Genomic DNA, 17,848 nt, shown 5'->3' on the forward strand with positions numbered 1-17,848 from the left:
GATATTAATTTTCTAAGTTTTACAGTTAATATGAACTGTATTGAAAAGCTCTTATGCTACTAACAATGCTGGAGCAGCTGGATATTACAGCTGAAGATGGTCGACATAAATGTATGTTTTCTTTCAGCGTGATCACAGATGAAATTGACAGCTTTAGCACACAGTGATTATGTTATTTTTTTCTGATCAGAATGCAAAACCTACTTTTAATATGTTTTGTTATATTAGCTGCATGTTTGTTATGACTTGAACCGCGACAAGGTCCTACAGTAAATATGATGTCTGCTAACAAAATGATTTTATAGTTTCTTCTTACTGAATATAGACATGCAGTCGCATGGTAAGATTTGAAATATAGGCCCTTGGTTTTTTCTTATTTTATCAAGTATAGGTAAAAATCATTTCTTTTTGGTGTAAGGCATATTTGATAAAATGCAAAATAAAAATAGAAATATTTTTTTAAATTATATGCTTCCAGTGATTTATAAAGATTTATCAGTGAAATAAAAATTATTTTTCACGGTTTCATACAGTCAAACAGTGGAAAAAACATTTTGATATTTTCTCTGCTTCGAAATTTTAGCCCACTCTCACTATCAAAAATCAGTGTGCATAGGGATGGAACACAATTTCAAAGGGTTCCATTTTTCAAATTACTGAACATTTAAATACAAATTTTGCCACTTTTCTGAAAATCTAAGTTATTATCTTTTTTATATTGTTTTTAGGAATTTGATGAAAGGTTAAACTGATAGTTTCAGTGTAAGATTGCAATATATTTCACCTTTTGAACACCAAAAGTAAACATTGATGTCGTGGCAATGCCCCTTGTGATATATAGGTTTATAGCCAGATTTTCCATCCAAAAATTACAGGTTATAGAATGGCTAAAAAACGGGCGGGGGTTAACAATTCTGCGTTTAACTTTTCATTTTATGTAATAAAATCAAGAGTTTTTATCCAATGGTTATCAAACTTGGTCAGACTATTTGTCAACATGTTATCTTAAATATATATGAATATGGGTCATCTCGGGTCAAAAACTAGGTCACTAGGTAAAATCTTTAGAAGAAATATATCACGGTAATAATTTCAACAATTTTTATCAAATCTTGATGAAACATGGTCAGAATGCCTGTCTGCATTATATCTTGCATGTTTTTTAATCAACCCGGGTCAAAATCAGATCACTAGGACAAATCTTAGGAGAAATATTTCCATGTCATAAATTCAACATTTTTTTTCGTATCTTGATGAAACTTGGTCAGAATATTTGTCTGCATAATATCTTGCTTATTTTTGTATATCGTTCATCACGGGTCAAATTCTAGGTTACTAGGTAAAATCTTAGGAAAATCTTTCCACGTCATAAATTCAACAATTTTTGTCAAATCTAGGTCACAAGGTCAAATCTTAGGAGAAAGAATTCCACGGTCATAAAAATTAATTAATTTTTGTCAAATCTTTATGAAACTTGGTCAGAATATTTGTCTACATGTTGTCTTAAACGTTTGTTAATATGGGTCACCTCAGATCAAAAACTTGGTCACTAGGTCAAATCCTAGGTTTACAAAATTGCATCGTCAAATAAAAAATCCGGCTTTAATGTGACGTTGCCGCATTGGCGTCTTGTTAAATTGCAATCTTGCACTGAAACAAATAATTATCCTCTGGTCCTCTTTATCTTTAAAACCAATTTGTGCTTGTCGCTGTTCAATTATTATGTCTCAATGAATATTTTCCTTGTTAAACAATCTATGTTAGTTTGCTTTGTTTATTTTCTACATCATTTAAGAGACTATAGCTCATGTTTTAAAATCTTGAATGCCTTAACATAACTTATGGCAGACTTGGAATTAAGGAAGCAAAATATTATTTTAATGTTTAAATAGCCACTATTTCACATTATCAGTATTTTTTACCCCATTTTAAAGATATATTTTTTTCCTGAAAAGATAAGAAAGCTATAAAAAAATTGCATAGGTGTAATAAAGGGGCAAGAGAGGTCAAGTGGTATTGGGCCCTCCATCCCCTCCTCATAAGGATAGGGTTCAAAAGTCACTATGGGTACCTTTTCACTTGCTCTTTCAAAGAGGACACTGTCTTTGTAAGACTGAGTAAGTAAACAACACGTCGTGTCAGGTTCGATCCTTTTACTCAACAATCATATATACTAATCAACGGAAGTGACGTCGACGTTAAGTCCATACGCCGCGACGTCACGTTAAGTAAGTTCGCGCGTAATGTTATACAAATACAATTCATGACAGACACCAAGACAGGCTGGTGGTATTCATAAAACTTCCTATAATGTCATTTCCTAACATAAGTCCAAAAAGAAATGTATAAGTGTTACATCAAAGTATGTATTTTCAATAAAGTAAATGAAAATTAAATTTTCAGAAATTATTAAGTTGTTATATCATATGATCAATTAGATACTTAGGTGAGAATATTGACACTCTTATTCAAAATTAAGACATACTGATAATGTATAACAAGCATCAATTTTGAGTGATAAACCTTTACCTACTTACTAAATAATGCATTAATAGAAAATATTAATTACTGATAACAAGAATTTAACCGTGTATTTAATGGCAGAAAGCGCAAAAATATTAAATGATTGGTGAATGCTAAAATATTTACTGTGGTCTACTATAGTCTCATAAGCTAGAAATAGCGTGTTTTATACTCATTTCTTTCAAATTAAACTCGGATCCTTCATAAGAACCATTTATTCATCCTTTTTGGGATATTAAAACAATATTATTTATTGTGGTAAATGTGATTTGGGAGTAAGAGTGCATTTTTAAGTTAGGAAATCACTTTGGATGTTTTATGAATATCACCCCTGGTCCCTGCCCTGTAAATGGACTGGAGTCTGGAGTTTTATCTATATCAGCATATAGCTATTATCTTAATTGAAGTATTAAAAGTAAGTATAATATAATAAGATAATACATTTAACAATGTTTTTTCAGGTTAAAGCTAGCCATGAAGGATTCTGAAATTGAGAGATTGAAGGCAAGTCAGCAGGAGAGACAGGCAGCTAACGACCAGTCTGAACTGGTGGAGAACCTGCGAACAGACCTGAACAACATGATTGAACGCAACCAGAGAAGTAAGGACAGAGTTATGTCAGACAAAAATTATGACTGTTCAGTTTCACACTTGTTTACTCTATGGTTTCCTATTCGACATGAAGGCTAAATATATTTAGAGGTGACTGTAAGACTACAGGAACTATTATTATGCCTCACTCGCTCAGTTTGCTTTATCAATTGTAGTAAACTACAGCGGGCCACAATTTCAACTGTTTGCCACACACTATCACCCACTGCAACTGTTACCGGCTGTCATCATTGATATAATTGACTTCCTTGAGGGGGATAGCACTTCTTGTCAACCCTTGGCAAACTTTGTTAACCTCAGCTAAATCTTAGTGAATGTTGTTCCCTTCAGTTGAAAAGATGCACTGTCACCCTCAAGAAAGTCAATATTTATATACTAGTACTTTGAATTCATAGATCAACATACTACATTCAAGGACTGTTGTGGGCACGCATTGCTATGCTTTTTCCTTATAACTTCCATTTCAGAATGAACATGATTTCAGCTAGTCATATATCTTTCAATGTTTGTTGAACAAGTATTTTAAATTAATAATAACAATAATGCACAATTATTTTCTCTGCAACAGTGAAGGCACAGTTTGTTAGGGATGATATTATGTTTTAGGCTGTCATTAAAATAAACAAATTGTATTTTAGCATAACTGTTTATTACTGTATCCATACCTATATACATGTGGTCATGGCTATTCTATTTATAGCTGCAGAACAGTCTCAGGAGCTGGACGCCATGGTAACAAGATTGGAGGGAGAGAGGGACAGACTGCTTTCTCAGGTCAAGGTCAGTTAAAGCAAAGCATTTGTACTATCTGTGTTTTTGTTGAAAATTATTTTCATGTTCACTGTTCAGTAGCAGTCTTACAGTACATGTTTGAATTGTTTGATCCAACTTTGAATCAAAGCTCTTGAGGCGTTAACAGGCTTTTGGATTAAAATGAAAAATTAATAACTTTATTTAAATTAATTTTAAAAACAAAATGAGAAATAAAAAATGGACTTGCTGGAATATATTGTTAGATCTGTTAATTTTTCAAGGAATCTATGTGGCATCAGACACCAAGACAGCGATGTTCTTGTCCAACAAAAAAATATTTAATCTCTGAGATATTGATGATTTTTTCTCTCTTATCTGCATCACTCAGACTTAAACAAAATATCAATCTGAAGTAGCATTCTCTATCTTAAATAAAGAGAGGGCATCCTGGACCTCATCCTGTACTTTACTTCCTGCATTTAGTCATAACGTAACTAATTAATTTTTTTTATATCATTCATTTCTTGCCGTTATCCAGGAAATGAGACGTGAGTTATCAGACAGAGACTCCCAGAATTCCTCCTTTGAGATGAGAATCAACCAGCGCAACACACAGCTTATCGAGCTGCAGGAACAAGTGAACGAGAGGTCCCTGGAGGTCACCAAGCTCGAAAATAAGGTTTGTAAGATCAAAACAGTTCAATATAATCTTGGTGGCTGAAAGGATGAACTCTGTAATATGACAGGTGAAATTTCAAATGTTGTCCGTCCAATCATTATCCCCCCACAACCTCTTCAGTCCCTCTGTTGGTCTGTATGTCTGCTGTCTGTCCTGGAACATTGGAACGAGTCTACTTTTCTCCATTGCTCCCTATGTTTTTGAGGTATTGACTTTAAATTGCATACACATATTGATTGACCAGTTAGTGCAGTGGTAAGCACACTCGCTCCTCATGAAGGCGACCCGGGTTCGATTCCCAGCCTGAGCGTATGTGAGTTTGGTTAGTGGTCACCAAGCCAAACATTTTTTCTCTGGGTACTCCGGTTTCCCCCACAACAAAAGACCACACTCTCGCAAAACATTGTGCCAATGAGAGTGACTTAGTATAAGTTACCATTACTTTCTTCACAATTGTTGTAAAATATATAATGTTTAAACTATACACATATTGACTATGTTGCGGAGAAGTGCTGTGCATTACTTTGTGTCTGCTTCTTAAAGAGTTATTGCACTTAGATTATTTTTATCAGGTTTGTTTTTACTTCTCTCCCTAAATTTATATGTTTTTGATGTATTGCCTTCAACTGTGTGAAAGAAACATTAGGACTGTTGACTTAATTGACTTCTTCTCACTGACAAAGGGCATAGAAGGAGCTTACATCACTCACAGAGACAAAAATAAGGTCAGAGAGAAAACCAGTCAGATCTACTAAACTGAAAAATGGGAAAATATCAGAGTTCGGCCACTAGGCATTCAATGTATCTTTAATTGCACTATCATATAGATAATATATATACAAAAACACCATCTTTATTGTAAATTCTTTAATAGATATGAGAGCAAACTTGTCAACTCTCAGAATAAGATGAACAATGACAAAAAAACATCCAAATTGGTCACCAAGTGTCTAAAATCAAACAGCTAGTGGTGCACAATAGTGCGGCATAGGAGAAAGAGGCTAAGAGCTAAGCAAAAAAAAAATGCCAGGAACATATTTATTACTTTAGACTTCTGAATTTCAGATACGAGAAAAAACTCGTCAAATTTCTGAGCAAGATGAACAACTTCAAGAGAAGACGTCTCAATGCAGCCACCAGGCGTCTAAAATCAAACAGTTTGAGGCCGAGATTGCAGCACGGGAGGAGGAGGCTCAGAGCCTGCACCGAGAGCTACGGGAGAAACAGGGCGGGGCAGATGTACAGCGGGAGGAGCGGGAGAGGGTGCAGAAAATACATCAGGAGCAGTGTAAAGATTACCAGAAACAGATTGATATTGTAAGTGATGGGGATGTTTATTCATACTTATTTATTTGAGCTTGGTTTTAAAAACATCAGTGTTGAAATTAGCATGAGCATGCAAGCATGACACTTCCATTGCTTGTTCAAAAGATTGAATTCACTGAGTTTGTCGTGGTACAATTTCCAATTGTGCACATTTTTTTTTGCTTTTCTTAATTTACTACTTTACAGATTTAGTTAACTTTCTTTTATTCTTTAATTCTAATTTGATGTCTAGACTCAGCATTAAAACCTCTGTGATAGTATGGGTCTTATAACTTATTTTATAATTAACCCAGCCTTTAATGCCACTGCTTACACATATTACCTTGTGTATGATTTCAGCTGCAAGAGCGAGTGGAGAACAAGTCTAGTCAGGCTAATGAGTGGGAAAAACAGACAGACATTTTGCGGCGGGAAATCTCCGACAAGTCACATAGGCTGTATGAGTCAGAACAGGCACTGGCCAGGACACAGAAGGTGAGATAAGCATTTGGGGAATTATGTTATTGGAATATTGGTTTATTGAAATGGGAGAAAAACGGACAGAAAATCTCCGACAAATCACGACAGTAAGTGGGTGTGGCAAGTAGTTGCACAGTCACTCTGCCTGTGGCATGACCCAAAAGGCACTTACTAGGACACAAAAGGTTAGTTTTAATTAGGTTGTTGATGTGAATTCAAAACAGTTTACATTATTATACTGACTGACACATTGGTTAAAGAGAATTATCATTACTACACAAGATATTTAATATCAACTATATTGAAGGACTTAACAGACACAAGAATATTTATGATAAAGCAGCGATAGGGTCAGGCACAAGACCATACATCCCAGCTGGTACAGCTATAGGGTCAGGCACAAGACCATACATCCCAGCTGGTACAGCTATAGGGTCAGGCACAAGACCATACATCCCAGCTGGTACAGCTATAGGGTCCGGCACAAGACCATACATCCCAGCTGGTACAGCTATAGGGTCCGGCACAAGACCATACATCCCAGCTGGTACAGCTATAGGGTCCGGCACAAGACCATACATCCCAGCTGGTACAGCTATAGGGTCCGGCACAAGACCATACATCCCAGCTGGTACAGCTATAGGGTCCGGCACAAGACCATACATCCCAGCTGGTACAGCTATAGGGTCCGGCACAAGACCATACATCCCAGCTGGTACAGCTAAAGGGTCCGGCACAAGACCATACATCCCAGCTGGTACAGCTATAGGGTCCGGCACAAGACCATACATCCCAGCTGGTACAGCTATAGGGTCCGGCACAAGACCATACATCCCAGCTGGTACAGCTATAGGGTCCGGCACAAGACCATACATCCCAGCTGGTACAGCTATAGGGTCCGGCACAAGACCATACATCCCAGCTGGTACAGCTATAGGGTCCGGCACAAGACCATACATCCCAGCTGGTACAGCTATAGGGTCCGGCACAAGACCATACATCCCAGCTGGTACAGCTATAGGGTCCGGCACAAGACCATACATCCCAGCTGGTACAGCTATAGGGTCCGGCACAAGACCATACATCCCAGCTGGTACAGCTATAGGGTCCGGCACAAGACCATACATCCCAGCTGGTACAGCTATAGGGTCCGGCACAAGACCATACATCCCAGCTGGTACAGCTAAAGGGTCCGGCACAAGACCATACATCCCAGCTGGTACAGATATAGGGTCCGGCACAAGACCATACATCCCAGCTGGTACAGATATAGGGTCCGGCACAAGACCATACATCCCAGCTGGTACAGATATAGGGTCCGGCACAAGACCATACATCCCAGCTGGTACAGATATAGGGTCAGGCACAAGACCATACATCCCAGCTGGTACAGCTGTAGGGTCTGGCACAAGACCAAACATCCCAGCTGGTACAGATGTAGGGTCAGGCACAAGACCATACATCCCAGCTGGTACAGATGTAGGGTCAGGCACAAGACCATACATCCCAGCTGGTACAGATGTAGGGTCAGGCACAAGACCATACATCCCAGCTGGTACAGATGTAGGGTCAGGCACAAGACCATACATCCCAGCTGGTACAGATGTAGGGTCAGGCACAAGACCATACATCCCAGCTGGTACAGATGTAGGGTCAGGCACAAGACCATACATCCCAGCTGGTACAGATGTAGGGTCAGGCACAAGACCATACATCCCAGCTGGTACAGCTGTAGGGTCAGGCACAAGACCATACATCCCAGCTGGTACAGATATAGGGTCAGGCACAAGACCATACATCCCAGCTGGTACAGATATAGGGTCAGGCACAAGACCATACATCCCGGCTGGTACAGATATAGGGTCAGGCACAAGACCATACATCCCGGCTGGTACAGATATAGGGTCAGGCACAAGACCATACATCCCAGCTGGTACAGATATAGGGTCCGGCACAAGACCATACATCCCAGCTGGTACAGATATAGGGTCCGGCACAAGACCATACATCCCAGCTGGTACAGATATAGGGTCCGGCACAAGACCATACATCCCAGCTGGTACAGATATAGGGTCCGGCACAAGACCATACATCCCAGCTGGTACAGCTAAAGGGTCAGGCACAAGACCATACATCCCAGCTGGTACAGATATAGGGTCAGGCACAAGACCATACATCCCAGCTGGTACAGCTAAAGGGTCAGGCACAAGACCATACATCCCAGCTGGTACAGATGTAGGGTCAGGCACAAGACCATACATCCCAGCTGGTACAGATGTAGGGTCAGGCACAAGACCATACATCCCAGCTGGTACAGATATAGGGTCAGGCACAAGACCATACATCCCGGCTGGTACAGATATAGGGTCAGGCACAAGACCATACATCCCGGCTGGTACAGATATAGGGTCAGGCACAAGACCATACATCCCAGCTGGTACAGATATAGGGTCAGGCACAAGACCATACATCCCAGCTGGTACAGCTAAAGGGTCAGGCACAAGACCATACATCCCAGCTGGTACAGATGTAGGGTCAGGCACAAGACCATACATCCCAGCTGGTACAGATGTAGGGTCAGGCACAAGACCATACATACCAGCTGGGATGTAGGGTCAGGCACAAGACCATACATCCCAGCTGGTACAGATGTAGGGTCAGGCACAAGACCATACATCCCAGCTGGTACAGATGTAGGGTCAGGCACAAGACCATACATCCCAGCTGGTACAGATGTAGGGTCAGGCACAAGACCATACATCCCAGCTGGTACAGCTGTAGGGTCAGGCACAAGACCATACATCCCAGCTGGTACAGCTGTAGGGTCAGGCACAAGACCATACATCCCAGCTGGTACAGCTGTAGGGTCAGGCACAAGACCATACATCCCAGCTGGTACAGCTGTAGGGTCAGGCACAAGACCATACATCCCAGCTGGTACAGCTGTAGGGTCAGGCACAAGACCATACATCCCAGCTGGTACAGCTGTAGGGTCAGGCACAAGACCATACATCCCAGCTGGTACAGCTGTAGGGTCAGGCACAAGACCATACATCCCAGCTGGTACAGCTGTAGGGTCAGGCACAAGACCATACATCCCAGCTGGTACAGATATAGGGTCAGGCACAAGACCATACATCCCAGCTGGTACAGATATAGGGTCAGGCACAAGACCATACATCCCAGCTGGTACAGCTATAGGGTCCGGCACAAGACCATACATCCCAGCTGGTACAGATGGAAGCTGTACTATTCATTCAGTTTAAGTTTTGAAATAAAGTCCCCCCCCATAAATGGGAAGACATTTTGTTTTTGCTTGATTTGTCTGTCTGTCTGTCAGTCTGTCCATCACAAATTGTGTCTGCTCCATGATTCTTGAACTGCTTAGGGAATATTGAAATAACTTGCCACAAATGTTCACCATATTGAGACATGTGCAGAGCGCATGTTACAGCTGGCTCAGTTCTTGATCAAAGTAACAATTAGAGGTCAAAGGGCATATGGTTACAATTCATGTCTGCTCCATACTTCTTAAACCTCTTCAAAGATTTTAAAATAACTCACCACAACTGTTCACCATATTGAAACAATGTGCAGAGGGGGAGACATCACCGTCTAGTTTTTATTTGTTATGATTTTGATGGAATATATCTATGTTTAAGGACCTGGAAGACAAGACGCGACAGAGTGAGTTGATGCTACAGCAGCTTGAGAGCCAGGCGCGTGACGGGACATCCCAGATCAAACAGATGGAGGCTGCACTACAGCTGTGTAAGGACGAGATTAAGACGTACATCGGGGCGCTCGAGGAAACCAAACAACTTTACGAGAAGGAGATAGAAAAGAGGGATGAAAAGGTGGGTGTTGAGCCAATTGGTTAAGATTAGAAAATAATACACACATTCATTTCTGGGCTTTTATTGGCAAAATTTAGGTAGAAGCATGCAGCTTTTATGCAATAACCAACTTAGATCTAACTTAAGTTTCCGAGTAGAATCTGAATTTTTTTTGTCTGGACTGTAAAAATAACTGGCCATTAGACTGAATGGAATCATTGAGGCATATCTTAGGATAAGGATTGAGATTTATATTGAATGCTGCCCATGGCCTTTTCATTTTGTGAATTTTTAATAGTTAAATGCTTCAAATTGGGAAATTTATAAAAGTGTTTCACGTAAACGCTTGAAGCTCATTTTTTGGAATTGATGAAAGATTGACATTCAATCAGAAAAAAACACAACTATTGTAACATCAATGACTCCACGATTTAAAACAAAACAAAACAGCAAACACTTAAGATAATTGAAGTTACAACTATCTTCTTTTACTGAACCGGTCCCTTGGGTCACAAGCTTGAAGAAAATTGAGAGTAATATGATCATTATGAGAATTGTTACTAAATTATGTAACATGCCGACATTTCCGATAAATAGAAAGTTAGAGTCGACGTGTAGGTTCGGGTATAAATAATGTCCAGGTGGATTAAAGATTAAGTAAATATAACACCAAATACAAGTTCCTTTCATCACATTTGTATTCCATGATACTGGTATAACAATCACAACCGTGTCGTTCTATAATATAACTGAACATAAGGTATGTGGAACCAAATGTCCTATAAATATCTCGAAACGTCTCCTATCTCACCCCATAACCGTGTTGTCAGTGTACTGTTAATCAAATATCATAATGCTAAAACTCCTAACTTTAAAAAGTACAATACAAGATGTCTCCCAAAAGTAATGTTTGAAGTGAGAACATCTCACGAAAATCTCCGTGCGTGGAAACGCTAATTTCACAACATAATATTCTATCAAGGAAATAGTAAAAACGGCAAATTAGCACCGGGTTACAATTATATACTAAAAATGTGAAATTTTTAGGTATTCACATTAGAATGTGACACTGCTTTTTTCAGATTAAGCTTCTGAAACATAAGACCAAGGTCTTGGGTCATGAGCTTTAAGAGTTGAAATCCTTACTAACTTATATACTGAAATGTGAAATTTGGGGTATTCACAATAGAATGTCACACTGCTTTTTCCAGATCAAGCACCTGAACCATAAGTCCAAAGTCTTGGGCCATGAGTTGGAGGTTAAGAGTCAGGAGTGTGAACAGTATGAGAAGGAAGGCATGGAGACCCAGGTGATGATGGAACACAGCCTTGCGAGGATACAGGACCTCGAGGAGACCCAGGCTCATCTTCAGAAACATGTATGTTGCATTGACTACTAAGAAGTTCATAACTACTGACAGATTTGAACAGATTGAATTGAACTGAATTGAAGAAGATAAAAAAGAAATCAATAGTTCATGATATTGTAAATTAAAAACTAACTATAATATGTTACAGAAAAAATGGTGTTGTCAACAGGACTCTAATCCTCAACACAAATGTTTAAGGTGCCAGGCAATAACAATTATGCCACAGATATAATTAAAGTAGGGTTAAGGCTAAAGACTAGCAAAGGTTTATGTTAACTGCATAAATTTTCAAAAGTTGATGTTGACTCATCTTCTAGTAGCCAACCAACCTTAGCAAGTAAAATATCACATTCTTTTCACTCCAAGGTCTCTAAGCTTGAGCATGAGTTGTTGACCGGCAATTCCCAGTGGTTGAGTGACCAACAGAGTCTCGAGACCAAGCTGAAACAGGCATGTGAAGACCTGGAGACAAGGACGCTACAAGTCAGGGAGCTGTCTGCTACTCTCAAGTGAGTATTGGGCCTAGTGGAGAGACTATCATTATAGAGTTTCTGGAAAATTCTAAACATGTCCAGTACCGTAGCTCTCTTCCCCGCTCATTACTACTAAGTGAGTGAAATAAAATATGTGCTAGGTTTTCATTTTCATATTATCTTTTATTACATTTTTAGCTCGTCTGTTTTGTCTTATTGTTGCCAATGGCATCATCGGTGACCTGCAATTTGTTTAACCTTTTCCAGGACAATGTTAGGCCTTATCCCTAAGACTCAAGTATAAACTTTTGTCATGTCTTGCAATTTTCCATGAATAGTAATTATAAGTCTAAATTGAAAATAATATCTGCCGCCATTGAATATTATTGGGAATGGCAATAAACAGGAGAAAGAAAGTACCTCAGCCGGAGCTCATTAACACAGCATTTAGAAAAGTCATTCAGCATATTTTGCTTGGAAGCCTTGCTGAGTCTCACACTCAGACTCATGATGTTAGCTAATTATGAGGGCCAAGAAGTGTAGAAGATTATAAGTATCTTCCATGGCCGCTCGTGTAAGATAGGTTCATTCCGACCCGAGCGTAGGGTGTTTTGCGGAAACGAGGTTTACCGAGTTTCAACAAAACACCCTGCGCGAGGGTCGGGATGAACCTATCTTACACGAGCGGCTATGGTAGATGCTTTCTCTCCCACCTCAGTTAAACAAAATTAACTCTTTTGTGCTTAGTGAAAATAATTGCGTATGGATATGCGATAGCAGGTGGTTGTCATGGATATGCGCGCAATGATCCAGTTAATGTTAATAGTGAAGCATTATTTCTTGAATGGCGCTTGAAAACTGTTTTATGGTGACATTTGAAGCGAGAAATAATTAATTAGCGTTCTAAATATTACCATAAGACAAGATTTCATTGATGCTACTGACGACAGTCTTCAACAAGGGAGGTAATTACAATGTTGTGACCATTAAAAAAGGAGTTCCATACGGGCATTTTATCTTCGTCCGCGGGCAAGATAAGAATATCTAGCATGGTTAAATTATTGGATCTACTTATCTGAGGTGGGAGAAAACATGTAATCCACTGAAATCAGTGGTTGACATGCTAGCTAACTACCATGTCATGATGAACAATATTAACAGAAGGGGAAACGCCAGAGAAGTCAGACAAGATAATTGGCCAAGAGATATACATATATTTCACATGTCTTCATTTTCCCCTTCAGGAGCCTTGAAGATGAGAGGAATCGTCTGTCATCTGAGGTTGACTTACTGGACACCCAGCTTCAAGATGAGCAAGGTGAACATGAGGAGAAATCAGACAGGATATCTCGCCTGGAACGTGACAACAGGGACCTTAGAGTACAGCTGGAGCAGAAAATAGAACTGGGTATGTGAGATTTTTACCAATGTTCTAAATATTTCTAGCAATTTGTAGTATATGAGTTATAGATCTATTCCATGGACTTGTCTGGGCTTGTTAGCTCAGGTGATGGAGCACCTAACTTGCAAGCAGGGGATTCAGACTACAGCAATGTCATAATCCAATAAGTTGTATTTCTCCAATTTTTCTATGCTGATGAAGCCTAACCTACTTGTTTTCTAGTGACAGACTTTGAGGACCAGTTACAACAGAAGACTGCCGACATGGAGCAGCAGCTACAGCTAGTGAGTGACCTTGACCACGAAATCAAGCGATTCCAGGTATGTACCACTTGCTCACCTGCTTGTTTTGTTTTTGTCTAGTTATCAATTATATAAAGTGTTTGTATATTGTACACAGGTTATATTTTTGTTAGTTTGGAAATTTGATTGGTTATTAGTATTTTTTTTATAAATACTGACCAATCAATAAACTTTTCGGTTAACTTTGACCAATCTGTAGAATTAACCACTTTTATACAATTGTTTATGATAATATATTGTTAACCATGGCTTTTGGTTGATAATTGCCCAGTGGGAAAATAACATTTATGTTTGTTATGTCTTTAATTTATATTCCAATCACTGAATTTTTTGAAAAAAATGTGCTACATGAATAATAGTTCTCTGAAGACAGAGCTCACTTTCAGGCAAAAGAAGGCTTTCAAAGCCAAAGACTTCAAACAGGAAAATCAGATGCTTATAGAAAACGATGTACTGTATCCATTCTTACTGCTTTAGGATAGTAGATTTTGAATAAACAGCTGGCTTGGGTCGACTCGTACAAGGCCAAGACCAAAAAACCTTCAAGACTAGATGAAACTTAAAAATCTAAGGAAAAGCTACTATTTCTATAATTTCAGGACCTCCATGAAGAAAATTGTGTTAGAATAGCCAACCTTGAGAAGCAGCTTGACCGGGCCGGTTATGAGGCAAAGGCGAAAGATGAAATGATTGAGGACCTCAAAGACTCTCTCAGGTAAAACTCTGCTTACAGTACCTTAAAGGCTCACAATAAAGATTGATGTCAATAAAAAGTGTTTTTAATTTTAATGCATTATCATGTATAAATCATTTTGCATCAATGAAAAAAACAAAAAAGGCATATGATTTAGGTACAGATAATAAAAATGTTAGCCTTAAAGGGGCTGTACTCCGTATGATAAAATAGCGAAAAAATAAAAATTTTGTCAAAAACTGACATAAACTTGGCATGGATGTGTACAATGCATTGAAACTTACTAACTGAAGTACCACATAGTTTACAATTTATTTAAGTTTAGCAGTTATTTCGTATTTTTCCATTAAAAAAGATTACTGGGTATGTCTACCAGTTAGAATTCATTCCTTATGTGTGATTGGCTAGTCGGTGTTATCACGTGATATTACCGAGGTAGGTGTATAGCTTAATTATGTCACCCTATTAAAGTAAGCCATTGTAGCTCAGTGGATACGACGCTGGACTGCAATTTTAGCGACACGGGTTCGAACCCGGTCTCCGACACATTTTTTTTTTACATTTTGATACAATTATGATATCAAAGCGTAACACACTCTATTAGATAATTGTCCTGAGATTCGTTACAGAAAAAACTTTTTTGGGTGCCAATCTGGTGTACAGTCCCTTTAATAAATGTGTGTCTTTTTAGTTGATAGCCAGATGGCAGTATATTTTCGAATTAAAAACTCGCCAAAATATTGCTTATATATATTGTAAATGTAAATGCATAAGATCAAAAAATAATTTTGCATAAACCTATATTGTGCACCTTAAAAGGTCATTTATAATTCATTTGGAGTGGCTTTGTGAGGTTTATGGATAATTCTATCATGTTGAAAGTAAACATCAGATCCTCACATATGATAAAATTATAGCTGTGTTAGTTGACATGATAAATAAGATAATTGTTTGTTTAGTGTAAGAACGCAATATATTTTACTGAGTGAGTACTAAAAACTGTATTTTCAAATAAAATATATTCTTTTGGGCTCACTTGTTTGAATTTCTTGCACACTCTGAAACAAAACTTTCTTTATATTATATGCCTAAAAGAGATAAAAAATTACAGTAACTTGAAGTTTTTTCATAAAAGTGCGCAAAATTAATTGCAAAGTCATTCGGAAATGATTTTGTTGAAATTTTGTCCCAGCCCTGTGCACACTGATATTTGATTTGGAGATGAAATCGGGCTAAAATTTCTTACAGAGAAAAATTAATAAAACAATGAAATACCTTCTTTTTTCACTGATTAAACTCTAGCAGGAAAGCATAGATTTATAATAAATATTGTTAGTTTCACATTTGTGTCTATTTGTATGCGTAAAAGTTAGATGACATGAAGTAAAGCCTTTATGAATAAGAATGGATGAAATGGGTTATTTAATAGCTTAGCAAATGAGCAAGTCAAACTCATTAAGATTTTGATTCAGGTTATTTAACTGACTTAAAATACAACCTCATTGCCTGACACAATGTCAACGCAATCTCTTATACAGTGAGTGTGTATTAGATGAGTGGCAGTGGACGGACCTTCAAACAAACTCAAAGGATGAATTAAGCCTAGTACTTAATGATTGCCTGTCTACGGTATTATTGGCTGAAAAAGTAGGTTGTATTGTGTTAGGATTAAAGGATACGAAGTTTGCATAAATAAGATGTCAAAGTCTTACACAAGCAAGTGCTAAATTCAATGTCACAAACAGGCTGTCCAGAAAAGCTTTGTAGAACATTCTCTGAACATAAACACTGAAACTTGCCAAGCAGAAATAAGTCTGAACATAAACACTGAAACTTGCCAAGCAGAAATAAGTCTGAACATAAACACTGAAACTTGCCAAGCAGAAATAAGTCAGAACATAAACACTGAAACTTGCCAAGCAGAAATAAGTCTTATTGTAATTTTTTTAATTATCAGTTTATAACATATTTAATAGGTAATCATGAAAAAGAAGTGTAAAACTGCCTGGAATATACCATGGACCTTAAAACCATGTTACACGATGGGCTTTGCAATTCTTTTATTAGAATTGGAAACAAAATATTCATTGCAAGACATATTTCTGCTTGTTGCGGTTCAAATAAATACCAAGTGTTAGAATGTTTATGTTATTATAATTGTTTGTTCTTATATCAAATACATTTTATTGGTCAGTGGAGGAGGAGTGAGGCTAGAGAAAGCATGAAGTTGAAGAGTTGGGGGCCCTGTTGGACCGGAGACAGAGTTAGATGGCATAGAATATAGTGGATAAGATACTTAGTAATATCTTTTTTAGCTAGAATATTCGAAGAATTGTTTTTAGCTCACCTGTCACGTAGTGACAAGGTAAGCTTTTGTGATCACTCTTCGTCCGTCGTCCGTCCGTCCGTCCGTCCGTCCGTCGGTCCGTCCGTTCACAATTGCTTGTGAACACAATAGAGGTCACAATTTTGACCTAATCTTTATGAAACTTGGTCAGACTGATCATCTCTATAAAATCTAGGTCAAGTTCGATATTGGGTCATCTGGGGTCAAAAACTAGGTCACTAGGTCAATTAGTAGAAAAACCTTGTGAACACAATAGAGGTCACAATTTTACCCTAATCTCAATGCAACTTGGTCAGAATGGTCATCTCTATAAAATCTAGGTCAAGTTCGATATTGGGTCATCCGCGGTCAATAATTAGGTCACTAGGTCAATTAGTAGAAAAACCTTGTGAACACAATAGAGGTCACAATTTTAGCCTAATCTCAATGCAACTTGGTCAGAATGATCATCTCTATAAAATGTAGGTCAAGTTCGATATTGGGTCATCCGCGGTCAACAACTAGGTCACTAGGTCAATTATTAGAAAAACCTTGTGAACAAAATAGAGGTCACAATTTTAGCCTTATCTTAATGAAACTTGGTCAGAATGATCATCTTAACATAAGCTAGGTCAAGTTCCATATTGGGTCAACCCAGGTCAAAAACTAGGTCACTAGGTCAATTAGTAGAAAAACCTTGTGAACACAATAGAGGTCACAATTTTAGGCTTAACTCAATTCAACTTGGTCAGAATGATCATCTCTAGAAAAATATAGGTCAAGTTCGATAATGGGTCATTCGCGGTCAATAACTAGGTCACTAGGTCAATTAGTATAAAAACCTTGTGAACACAATAGAGGTCACAACTTAAGCCTAATCTAAATGTAACTTGGTCAGAATGATCATCTCTATAAAATCTAGGTCAAGTTCGATATTGGGTCATTTACCGTCAATAACTAGGTCAATAGGTCAATTAGTAGAAAAACCTTGTGAACACAATAGAGGTCACAATTTTAGCCTAATGTTAATGCAACTTGGTCAGAATGATCATCTCTATAAAATCTGGGTCATGTTCGATATTGGGTCATCCGC

General features: G+C 38.2%; 1 protein-coding gene across 1 annotated transcript in view; it reads left to right on the forward strand.

Moving 5' to 3' along the window:
- The window catches only part of LOC128224922 (coiled-coil domain-containing protein 18-like), a 47,247-nt gene that overhangs the window by 11,889 nt on the left and 17,510 nt on the right, over positions 1 to 17,848 (forward strand). The window contains exons 12-22 of the mRNA XM_052935025.1: positions 2,985 to 3,124; positions 3,836 to 3,915; positions 4,427 to 4,567; positions 5,633 to 5,884; positions 6,233 to 6,367; positions 10,015 to 10,209; positions 11,400 to 11,567; positions 11,925 to 12,067; positions 13,276 to 13,439; positions 13,656 to 13,753; positions 14,335 to 14,450. Coding sequence (XP_052790985.1) covers positions 2,985 to 3,124; positions 3,836 to 3,915; positions 4,427 to 4,567; positions 5,633 to 5,884; positions 6,233 to 6,367; positions 10,015 to 10,209; positions 11,400 to 11,567; positions 11,925 to 12,067; positions 13,276 to 13,439; positions 13,656 to 13,753; positions 14,335 to 14,450 — 1,632 coding nt within the window. The remainder of the gene's footprint in view (positions 1 to 2,984; positions 3,125 to 3,835; positions 3,916 to 4,426; positions 4,568 to 5,632; positions 5,885 to 6,232; positions 6,368 to 10,014; positions 10,210 to 11,399; positions 11,568 to 11,924; positions 12,068 to 13,275; positions 13,440 to 13,655; positions 13,754 to 14,334; positions 14,451 to 17,848) is intronic.

Source organism: Mya arenaria, chromosome 17 (genome assembly GCF_026914265.1).
Source record: "Mya arenaria isolate MELC-2E11 chromosome 17, ASM2691426v1".
NCBI lineage: Eukaryota > Metazoa > Mollusca > Bivalvia > Myida > Myidae > Mya > Mya arenaria.